A 12,483-nucleotide genomic window follows, 5' to 3' on the forward strand; every position below is an offset into this window, starting at 1 on the left:
GTACTCAGGACAAATTGGACAACGACTTTTGGGGTCCAATTTCTCCTGTTACTCTTAGAAAAATTAAAGATTGGGGACTAAATGATCATTAATGTGGGAACAAAACAGGATTTTATATTAACATTAATTATATTATTTTATTATATAACACTTGGGGGTTCAAAGTGCTCACCACACATCTAGATAAGTTCCTTAGGGGGTCTAGTTTCCAAAATGGGATCACTTGTGGTGGGTTTCCACTGTTTAGGCACATCAGACGCTCGTCAAACGCGGCATGGCGTCCAATCTCAATTCCAGCCAATTTTAGGTTGAAAAAGTCAAACGGGGCTCCTCCCCTTCTGAGCCCTGCCATGTGCCCAAACAGTGGTTCCCCCCCACATATTTGGTATCAGTGTACTCAGGACAAATTGGACAACAACTTTTGGGGTCCAATTTCTCCTGTTACCCTTGGGAAAATAAAAAAATTGTTGCTAAAATATTATTTTTGTGACTAAAAAGTTAAATGTTCATTTTGTCCTTTCACGTTGCTTCTGCTTCTGTGAAGCACCTGAAGAGTTAATAATCTTCTTGAATGTAGTTTTGAGTAGCTTCAGGGGTGCAGTTTTTAGAATGGTGTCACTTTTGGGTATTTTCTGCCATTTAGACCCCTCAAAGTGACTTCAAATGTGAGGTGGTCCCTAAAAAAATGGTTTTGTAAGTTTTGTTGTAAAAATTAGAAATCGCTGGTCAACTTTTAACCCTTATAACTTCCTAACAAAAAATAATGTTGTTTCCCAAATTGTGCTGATGTAAAGTAGACATGTGGGAAATGTTATTTAGTAACTATTTTGTGTCGCATATTTCTCTGTTTTAAGGGCATAAAAATTCAACGTTTGAAAATGGCAAAATTTTCGCCATATTTCTGTTTTTTTCATAATTAAACGCAAGTTATAGCGAAAAAATTTTACTACTAAAGTGAAGTACAATATGTCACGATAAAACAGTCTTAGAATCGCCTAGATCCGTTGAAGCGTTCCAGAGTTATAACCTCATAAAGGGACAGTGGTCAGAATTGTAAAAATTGGCTCTGTCATGAATGTGCAAACCACCCTTGGGGGTGAAGGAGTTAATACAAGTTATGTAGCAAAATAGGTAAAAAACCAAAGCCACTATATTAGTTATAACCCCTATATTGTCCACTATTGCAAGGTCTAGAAATTAAAGTAATAGATTCAGTTTAGAAGTATAAAAAAAAAAAAAAAAATTGTTTCTTTGAGGTATAATCAATAAATTATCTGACATTCATTATTTTTTGACAAATGACTAGTTTAGAAATCCCTTTTTTTCTGTTTACTATTATAACATTGTCATATTTCACTGATCTTTTGTGTGATCTGTCTCGCCTCTGCAGAGTATGCCTTCATCAGTTCCAGTATATGGGCAAGCGATACATTGCCAGGTATAGTGTTACATTTGAGCTGTGTGAACATCACGACTCCTCTGTATGTAACTGCCTCCAGACTGGATTTTGTTTGTATTTCTGTTTGAAAGTAACTAAACTATTTTTTTTCTTTTTTAATTAATATTTAATTATCGTCCAGGCATTGCAAAGCTATGATATGCTTCGCTACCTTATTTTGCTTTCTTGTCTCCCAAAGACTATGCTGCAGTGCTGTGTCCATGCCCAGTTCATGCTCTTTCAAATGCACTTTACAATTGCTGCTCGTTAATGATCTGTACACTATTTTCAAGCAATCAGAATAGGGGACTAACCTTGGGTGAATCTGTCAGCTCCTAAAGGCCCCTTTACATTTAGCGATGCACCAGCGATCCCGACCACGATACGACCCAGTCAGGATCGCTGGTGCATCGCTAAATGGTCGCTAGTGAGCTGCCACACAGGCAGATCTCACAGCGATGCAGCAGCGATACAGTGGTTGTTACTTGCCTTTCAGACGCAGCGATCCTGACAACCTCCCGTCCGCGTCCACGCGTCGCTAGTCAGCGCCAGCAGGAAGCGCCCGACGAGAAATGGAGCTGCGCGATCTCGCGCAATCAGCGATGGACAGCGGGGGGAGCCGGTCGGAGGTAAGTATCACACATAGTGATATCGCTAGCGATCTCGCTGCTGCGTCACCAAATCAGTGATGCTTTAGCGATATTGTTGGCGATATTGCTATGTGTAAAACCCCCTTAACCCCTGGACTCAAGAGAATTCCCATACACAGACTGACTATAGTGTACTGCTTATTCTCATTATTGAGCAGCAGTTGAAAGGAGTTTCTAAAGGAGCATGAACGTGGCACTAAAACAGCCCTGCAGTTTGGTGTTTCGTAGAGAAAGTGGCAAAATAAAGTAATGATGTATATGACAAAAATTCATAATGTTGCAAAGGCTGCAACAAAGTTTCGCTTTACTTATGATGTTCTCTGACCCATACTAAAATCCAAAGAGACATTGCAGTAATAATCAGGATTTCTTCATGAGATCTACATTTACATACAGGGATGTTTTGACAGAGTAGGTTTCTGCTAAATGAACTGTAACTTTCTGTGAGTAGAGAAGTTTAAGATCTCAGATAAAGCATCATCACCCACATACTGTATATGCAGTTTATGATATTGAATGAACATGTAGCAGGGTGTATAATGAGGGTATTGTGTTTTTTCTTAGTACATATTATTCGATTAATTTAAAAAATTTATAAGCACATCCTGAGATTGGTTATTGTTCATCCCATGGAAAATGAATGAATATTTTTCATATGATCAGTTTGTCCATCAGTTAAAACTATAGCAGACATTGTGTTTAAAGTAAAAATATCCAAGACTTACCTTCCTTGCTCTCTATTGGTCCTCATTAGTCTTTGTTTTCTTGTCTCGCAGTAATGACATGCTATACATTCACGTAAGCTGGCCTCGGTGGTCTAATGCCATACATGCATAGAGCCAGCACCTGCAAAACAATGCGGTACGTTATGTTGTCACTGCAGGGCAAAGACCGGTGAGCATCACTAGAGCCGCTGGAAAATTTCACAAGTTTTTGATTTTTTTTTTTTTTTTTTTTTTTTTAACATTTCCCACTACTAGGATAATTTTGTAAAATCCTGGACAAACTCCTTTAGGGCACACAGCTAAGCCTGTCACTAACTTAGCTGTATATTTAATGCCAAGAACAGGATTGGATCCCATCCTTCAAGCCCAGGAAAACTTTTCCCAAAGTTTATATTGGAATTTTTTTTATCATTATTATAAAACTTAAAAATTTTGCAATTTTTTTTACCTGGTGCTAGATCTGAAACTTGATTGCTGTAACTTTAAAAACTTCCTTCCTGATCTCAGTGAGGTGTTTGATCCCATCGTTGGCACTAAATATACTACTACTGGATGTAGCACAGACATAGCCTTGTCTTATATTCTGTAATCACTATAGCAAGCTTTATTTACATGAACAATTTCCTAAATCATTTATTATTTTGACCTTAATAATTAAGTACGTGGAAGATATTAATGAACCTGTGATTAATTCATGTTTTATTTAAACCTAACAGTACTGTACATCTATGTTTTACTTCTCAGATTTTCTTAAGAGGGTTAATTTTCTAATTTTGTAGTATGGCTCAAGCTGGTTATAGAGTTAAAGAATTTGTCCACTACTTGGACAACCCCTTCTTGATCTACCGTAATTGTTTGGCCCTGATAAAATAAAAAACTTATACGCCCTTCCTGTGCTGGGGCCATTCCAGCGGTGTCAGCACTTGCGGTCCTGGTGCTATCATGTGGCTATTGTGACGTGACCCTGGCAACCGATCAGCGCTAGCATCACTGTTCCCACCTCCTGTCAAATCACACGTGAAGAGGAAGTGAGAGAGAAGCTGCAGCCCGGACTTCCTCTTCATGATCAATTTGTCCGATGGTGGGGAGAGTGACACCTGCACTGATTGGGCGCTGAGCTCACATGCCACAGCAACCACCCAAGAACCCCAGGACCGTGGGTGCTGACACCACTGGAATGGCGCCGGCATGGGAGGTGCGTATAGGTTTTTTTATTTTATCAGGGCCAAACATTTAGATCAAGAAGGTGTTGTCCAAGTAGATGACAACCACTTTAATGACTCTTGTACAATTTGGTGATTGATTCTTAAATTATATTGTATTTTGGAACATCGCATGCCTAAATGGATATTTCTCAGTGTATGGGCAATTTATCTCATGGATAATGTGAAATAAATGTGTCCTGACATCAGCCAATATGGTGATAAAAAATTGCTACAAATAATCTTTACTTCTATAACCAGCTTCAGTAAGGAGCCATGTTTATGTTCCCACAACCTTATACTCTTGGGATTAACGTCATAAGTCACACTGTGTACACTGACACCGATGTAAGCATGATCCATGGTGCCGAGTGCATGTTCCGGGTATCTCACATGATAACATGAATAATAAGATGTCTCAGATGTCTGCGTGTCCTGCCTTGGCCCTCACTTTAGCACTGATGGTGGTGGTACACTTTAGGGAGCCAGCCTCGGCTGACCGCTAACACGGCTCACTCTTTCTGTTTTCCTCACTTGATTGCTGGCAAGTATAACAAAGTATATGGCTCTTCTCCCTTCCTGCCTGGGTAAGACAATCACCAATCACCTTGCCTTGCTGCTTTTTACTCTCTTGCATGCCTTTTATGTATGGCGTTTTCCGATTTAACCCTTTGGAACATTTCATAGGATAGCTAATTGCATCAACACATTTCTTCATCGCCATATTGGACTGTAGTTTGATTTAGGCGTTTCCTAGTTAATTTTCTAGTTGTAAATAGCAAGTAATATTGATGGCCAATACCCAGATTTGACGGTTAGCGCTTTGTAGCATGTTGCTTTTATGGTTAATAGGACTTTTTTTTTTTTTTGCCTTAGACCCAATTTTTTTTTTAAGGTTGTGTTTCTCTGCTTTACTAACTGCCCCCACTTCTCTGCAGTGGGGACACATCTAACTGGTGCTTCTATCCCATTTCCACTCATCTTACAGGAACCAGGAGGGGTTGGGACCCATAGTTCATGACCGAAAGTCTCAGACATTACCTGTTTCCCGTAACAGGACAGGGATGATGCATGCCAGATTGCAGCAGCTCAGCAGCCTGGATAACTCTCTCACTTTTAACCACAGTAAGTTCTGTGATGATCTTCGCTATCGGCCGCCTCTTCTTGTACCACCACAGCACTGGCACGTACCAAAGACTCTCTGCACCACACTTGGACTATAGAAGATTTTTCAATCTGGGCTCAATTTCATGTTTTTCCTTCCCTGAACAGGATTGCTCATGGACACCAGATGATAATGTGTGCCGCCCAATTCTGCTAATATTGTGCAGCCACAGACACTACGTGACACTTTGCTGCGTACTATGATTTGGAAATATGTGATAGAGAGGATTTCAGAATATGAATCCTCCGAGTAGCAGATTTTCCTCTGTACCATCTGGTTGTCCTCTGACCAGTAACCTGGACGTGTGTTTGCATGGTCCTGGCAGAGCGTGCCCCGCACACATTACCCTCCTGGTGCCAGCTGAGAAGTAAAGCCGATGATAGGTGAGACTATAATGTCCACAGTTATGTGTATGAAAAAGCATTCAATAATGAATTGACTTTTTCTGTGTTTTCAGTGTGAGAAAGATATCAAGTATACTTGGAATAGCTGTAGAAAATGGTAAGATTCAATCAGGTTGACTTTGGCGTAGAAGTCTGCACTACGTTAAGCCAAAGTTTTTATAATTCTCCTGCTTTGCTTCCTTCTTATTTTAGGCCTACTGAATGTTGTCTAGTACATAACCCCAGGCACGGCGTAATATTAATGTGTATGGAAACACCTAATTGCTTAGTAGCAACCGGTTTTATTGTCATCTGGCTTCTTACTAACAGCAGTGTTATTTCTGGAATGAGCAAAAAGGGGAATTTGTCACTAGGTTTTTACTACCCCAGCTGAGAGCAGCATGATATAGGGGTAGAGATTCTGATTCCAGCAATGTATCATTTACTAGACTGTTTGCTGTATTTTTAAATAAAACATTGTTTTCTCTGTTGCAGATCTACCAGTTCTGAATACTGAGCGCTGTATAACTCCGCCCACACCACTAATTGGCAGCTTTCTGCCTATACACTGTGTACACAGAAAACTGCCGATCAGTTGGGGTAGTGTTATACAGAGCTCATGAATATGGAAGACTACGTGGCAGCAGGTTTACTAGTCCTCTAGTGGTAATCTCCTGCTGATAAAATAGTCACTATATCAAAACTACAGTAAGCAGCTCAGCAAGTGACACATTGCAGGAATCAGGGTCTTTGTCTATACATTATGCTGCTCTCAGGGCTAAAAACCTTGTGATAGATTCCCTTTAATACCATAAACCTCTCAAGATCTTTCAGCCCTAAGCAGTCTGCTGAATATAAGACCAAAACTAACATCTATTTGTTTGATATGTATTTGCAGAGTGCACTATATCAGATAATTTGGTGTTTAATTACAAAAAAATACAATTCTAGTTTTAGACCTGTAGTTCTTTCCATATCCAGTATGCAGAGTATACTTAAATGACATATGTTTTCAATAACTCTAGTATTTTTCTTTCTGAATTAGTGTCAGGCATAGTGCAGTTAAAAAATCCGATACTTGTAAACCCTAATGCCCTATTCTGTGCCGATGTAACACCTACTGGTACTTTTCTCACTAGTAAAACAAGAGATTCTTATAAATATGTGTAAGCCAAACTTTTGCTCATATTTCACTATTTTTATATATTCTTCATAAAATGAAACAATCTCTATAATAACGTAGACATGCCAAGTACCATATATACTCGAGTATAAGCCGAGGTACCTAATTTTGCCACGAAAAACTGGGTAAGCTTATTGACTCGAGTATAAGCCAGGTATGCATTGTCCCCTCATCCCTGTCCTTGTATGCATGGCTCCCCCATCCCTGTCCTTGTATGCATGGCTCCCCCGTCCCTGTCCTTGTATGCATGGCTCCCCCGTCCCTGTCATTGTATGCATGGCTCCCCCGTCCCTGTCATTGTATGCATGGCTCCCCCATCCCTGTCATTGTATGCATGGCTCCCCCATCCCTGTCCTGGTATGCACGGCACCTCCGTCCCTGTCCTTGTATGCATGGCTCCTTATCCCCTACCCTTGTTTGCATGGCTTCCCCAGTCCCTGTCCTTGTATGCATGGCTCCTTATCCCCTATCCTTGTATGCATGGCTCCTTATCCCCTATCCTTGTATGCATGGCTCCTTATCCCCTATCCTTGTATGCATGGCTCCTTATCCCCTATCCTTGTATGCATGGCTCCTTATCCCCTATCCTTGTATGCATGGCTCCTTATCCCCTATCCTTGTATGCATGGCTCCTTATCCCCTATCCTTGTATGCATGGCTCCTTATCCCCTATCCTTGTATGCATGGCTCCTTATCCCCTATCCTTGTATGCATGGCTCCTTATCCCCTATCCTTGTATGCATGGCTCCTTATCCCCTATCCTTGTATGCATGGCTCCTTATCCCCTATCCTTGTATGCATGGCTCCTTATCCCCTATCCTTGTATGCATGGCTCCCCCATCGCTGTCCTTGTATGCGTGGCTCCTTATGCCCTGTCCTTGTATGCATGGGTCCCCCGTCCCTGTCCTTGTATGCATGGCTCCCCTGTCCTTGTATGCATGGCTCCTTATCCCCTATCTTTGTATGCATGGCTCCACGGTCCCTGTCCTTATATGTATGGCTCCCCCATCCTTGTCCTGGTATGCATGGCACCTCCGTCCCTGTCCTTGTATGCATGGCTCCTTATCCCCTGTCCTTGTATGCATGGCTCCTTATCCCCTGTCCTTGTATGCATGGCTCCTTATCCCCTGTCCTTGTATGCATGGCTCCTTATCCCCTGTCCTTGTATGCCTGGCTCCTTATCCCCTGTCCTTGTATGCCTGGCTCCTTATCCCCTGTCCTTGTATGCATGGCTCCTTATCCCCTGTCCTTGTATGCATGGCTCCTTATCCCCTATCCTTGTATGCATGGCTCCTTATCCCCTATCCTTGTATGCATGGCTCCCCCATTGCTGTCCTTGTATGCATGGCTCCCCCATTGCTGTCCTTGTATGCATGGCTCCCCCATTGCTGTCCTTGTATGCATGGCTCCCCCATTGCTGTCCTTGTATGCATGGCTCTCCCATTGCTGTCCTTGTATGCATGGCTCCTTATCCCCTATCCTTGTATGCATGGCTCCTAATCCCCTATCCTTGTATGCATGGCTCTCCCATTGCTGTCCTTGTATGCATGGCTCCCCCATCGCTGTCCTTATATGCATGGCTCCTTTCCTTGTATGCATGGCTCCATTGTCCCTGTCCTTGTATGCATGGCTCCTTATCCCCTATCCTTGTATGCATGGCTCCCCGGTCCCTGTCCTTGTATGCATGACTTCCCCATCACTGTCCTTGTATGCATGGCTCCCCCATCGCTGTCCTTGTATGCATGGCTTCCCCATCGCTGTCCTTGTATGCATGGCTCCCCCATCGCTGTCCTTGTATACATAGCTCCTTATCCCCTATCCTTGTATGCATGCTTCCTATTAAAAAAAAAAAAAAAAAAAAGCAAACAGCCTACTTACCTTGCCTGCGTGCCCTCTATGCTTCTCATTCTGGCACCAGCAGCTCTTCCTGCCGAGCGATCACGTGGCCCCGCTCATTAAGGTAATGAATATTCACTCCACGCCTATGGGAGTGGAGAGGCGTGCATATTCATTGCCTTAATGAACAGGGCCATGAGATTGCTCGGCAGGAAATGCTGCTGGTTCTGGAACAAACGAGATGCAGTGAGTGTGCGCAGGAAAGTGTGTAGGATGTCTTCTGGAAGCCAGCGGCTGCGGGTGTCACTGTGCGCGCTATAAGAGAAGTGAATATTCATTTCTCTTTAGCAGCCGACACAGTTACAGCCGCCTGCTCCTGTGACCCGCTGCTCTGCAGCTTCCCCTCCCCCGCCGGCCATCTGGGACAATTGACTTGTGTGTAAGCCGAGGGGTGGGCGTTTTCAGCACAAAAAAATGTGCTGAAAAAACTCGGCTTATACACGAGAATATACGGTATTTACTATGGTAATATCCTATGTGTTTGATCACGGGCACATCATATTGCTCTTTACTCTGGATGGACCCTCTGCTATGATAGGTTAGCTCATTAGGATTATATGAGAGTAGGATCGGAAGCAATACCAGAAGCCAATGGAGACTGGCCTTGGAGGAATACAAGGCAGACCCTCTTTTCTGTCTTCATAAGGCCTGTTTAACTGCCTGCAATCCTTTGAACAGAAGCAGATTTAGTTGTCATCAGCCCTTTAAACCACAGAAGGAAAAACCAATGCTTGAAGCTATACAGCTGTTCTACCATCCTATACTGTAATTACACTGCATTACTCTGTATCTTATATTCTGATGTAGTACCAGCCTGGAAACCTGCATCTTCTGGGCAATGCTCCCTGGGAAAAAGTATGTTACATATAGCAGAAAGGCCTATTAGATATGTGCATGGGGAGATGGACTCTAAAATCTCTCTGTATAGTGTGCATTGAGAATATTTGGGACTTGTGTCACTATTAAGCATGGCATTGGCTAATTTTCATTAGTTACCTTTATGTATTTTCAAATGACCATAGGTATAATCTATATTGTTCACAGTCCTGTATTTTCGCAATCTTGACCGTCCTACAGATCTGTAAATCTGACATCCATCAAGATGAATGATGTAAATTATGCTATTTCAGCAAAACTATAATGTACAAATCTGGCCATAATTTTTTTTGTAAATGTAGTACCCATCCCACCAATTCTTTTTTTCCGTACAAGGATGTTCAAGCCAGTAGTAGTGTTGTAACAGTTGTGGCATTTGTTATATTTTATTGGAAGCAAGTTCTGTGTTTAAATAGTATTTAAAGAGGTTGTCCAAAACTGTACTACTTAAATGTCAATGTGTCCATAATAAAATAAGCCATATACTTGCCCCCCTGGTCCGGCATTGCTCCATCAGGGCCTCCGGGATAGTGAAGGCTGCCTACCAGCGGCTGCTGATTTGCTGCACTGGCCACGTGACTGCTTGAAGCGACAGCACTGCTCTCTGTGAACGGCGCCGATCCGGGAGAGGATTGGTTGTGTGTTTGGTTTTTGGACACTTTAACATTTAAGCAGGCATTGTTCAGTGGTGTGAAGCCACTTTAGACCCATCACCAAGAGAAAAGTGGCCAGTTTTATCTCTTTATTCTTACTGCTATTATTAAGTATTCATTTTTTTTTTGTTTTTTTAATCTGCCATAGTTCCCGAGGTCGGGGCCTTTTATTTAGGGATAACTTTGTATGGTCTTTACTGAGGGGGCCGATGCTCGCAGGATTCTCTGGGGGCATGTGTCTTTTAGCTGCTCTGTAGAATTACCTTATGAGCACCACCCCTTTAGTAAAGACTATAAAAAAGTCATTACTTGGCAGGACAGCTGGCTTTGGGGCTTGATTTTTTTCGCTATTAGGACTATAATACGAAGAGTCCTGGAATGATTGTGAAGGCAATGTAGACTTTATATTCATTGCCCTAGAATAATGGACTTATATTACAATACTGATTGTAGCTGCAGATCAGTAAGTCATAGATGTGTGGTTATGGCACCTACATTTCCCTGTCATTTATTTAGCTCCATTAATCCTTATGGATTTTTAGTTTCTGCATCCAAAATCTGAATCCAAACCATTTGTATTCCACACAAGTCATTTGAAAGTATGCATGCTCCTCTCTCCATTTCGCCTTGCCATCCTGCTTGAGGTATGTTACTTTGTCTCCATTCTTTTTCTCTACACTGGTAAGCCTATTCTGTGTTTCACCCCTTTTATCATACTGAAGACATGATCAGGACTCGTACAACTAAGGCTGGGATTACAGTAATACAGTGGTCTTTGCTGAAGACTGCGTCAGGTTTCTGTTGGAATCCCTGAAAATCGGTGGTCCATCGGGACCTCCAACATTGCCTTAATGAAGCCTTTCACGTAAAAAAGCCAATGGAGTCACTGTGGACACTGGTCGGCCTCAGCCCTGGCAGTATTCCTCTTTTACGGGCATGCACAAAAACATTGACTGTTTTGTGGGATTCCGACAGAAGAGCACTGTGTTAGTGTGAACATGGCCTTAATGAAAAAAAAAAGCCTGGTGCTTGTATATTCCATTTTGAAAACACTGATGTATTTGTGTCTTTAATATATAGAAGATCTAATGTGCTTGGAGCTGCAGTAGCTCGTGTGCTCCTCGTAGCAATGTCCCACATTGTAAGAATTTGGAAAGAGATGATGGACAAAAATGTATATTTTGTCCATTATGTGGAATGCCAAGAAGAACACTACTTACCGTATGTTAAAGTGCTTTTTCTGTTTGCTTTCCACAGTGGGTTTTTATATTTATTTTTTAATGCTGCTTTGAGTGACGGTCACAGCTGAAAGCCCTTTCCTCCTGAGAATCCTGTGTTCTTGATATAACAAAGCCATATAGTAGAGGTTCTGCTTACACCACATTTATGGGCTATATCTGAAGGCCATGCTTGGCTGGAATACGTAATTGCATCCTATGGTGTACTCATACTCCTATAGAGGGGCCAAATATATGCTGGAAACATTTCGACCGGACCTAAATGTATATACTAATTCTGTACTGCAGGTCAATCCGTTACTGATCTATGGGATTAGGAAGAAAAACCACAGACTATACCTGTATAACTATATGTCCAGCATGTGGTGTGGATAGGACCTTAGTATGTAATGGTTGTGTGTGCACTGCCTTGATCCGACCAAGCGTAGCATGTCTGTGCCTTATGCCAGGTGTATACCTCCATCACACCGCAGATGTGACTGTATACTTCAGATTGATACAGTGTGCTATCCTTTGTAATATAAGAAGGTGCATATATTTATTTCTCCAGGTGGGTGAAATGTAAACTTTATGATAAATTTGGATTCATGTACAAGTATGGAAAAAAATACTACTTTTCCTTGGGTTAAAAGTGTAGTATAAACACATATTAAGTAAACAGTCATATACATCTGACATATGGTATAACCATGGTGTGAAGAGAGCGGCCTATAATGTAACTGATCGGCTGTGCTTGGGTTTCGACAATAAATGACAGACGATAAACCAAGTTGTGGATTGCTGCCTAACTGCATGTATTGATATGATGTCATTGATGGCCTTGTGTATCCTGGATATTCTGTATATCCTCGATATGCTCTTCTAATGCTTTTGTTCGGTTTACTCATTCTTACTCTGTAGATGTATTGCTAGACAGACTATTTTCACTTCTGAGTGATTACTAAAAAGACAGTTGTTCACTGGAGAAAATGTCTTTACAGAAGAGTGAAATATTCTCATAGTCCGATTGAAATGTACATTCATAGTTTGTTTACGCACATTTTGGCACAAAAACTGTACATTTTTAACACCAAA

General features: G+C 41.8%; 1 protein-coding gene across 11 annotated transcripts in view; it reads left to right on the top strand.

Moving 5' to 3' along the window:
* Positions 1–12,483, top strand: part of DOCK9 (dedicator of cytokinesis 9) — a 345,565-nt gene that overhangs the window by 255,002 nt on the left and 78,080 nt on the right. For 8 of the 11 annotated variants that reach the window (XM_073569534.1, XM_073569535.1, XM_073569538.1 and 5 more), the window contains exons 37-38: positions 1,391–1,438; positions 5,004–5,140. In XM_073569534.1, the coding sequence (XP_073425635.1) occupies positions 1,391–1,438; positions 5,004–5,140 (185 nt within the window). Of the gene's footprint in view, positions 1–1,390; positions 1,439–5,003; positions 5,141–5,637; positions 5,682–12,483 lie in introns of all 11 variants that reach the window. The other 3 variants (XM_073569536.1, XM_073569537.1, XM_073569540.1) reach the window with 2 other exon arrangements.

The sequence above is a fragment of the Dendrobates tinctorius genome, unplaced genomic scaffold, assembly GCF_039654945.1.
Source record: "Dendrobates tinctorius isolate UK_male_01 unplaced genomic scaffold, ASM3965494v1 ptg000026l, whole genome shotgun sequence".
NCBI classification, from domain to species: Eukaryota; Metazoa; Chordata; class Amphibia; order Anura; family Dendrobatidae; genus Dendrobates; species Dendrobates tinctorius.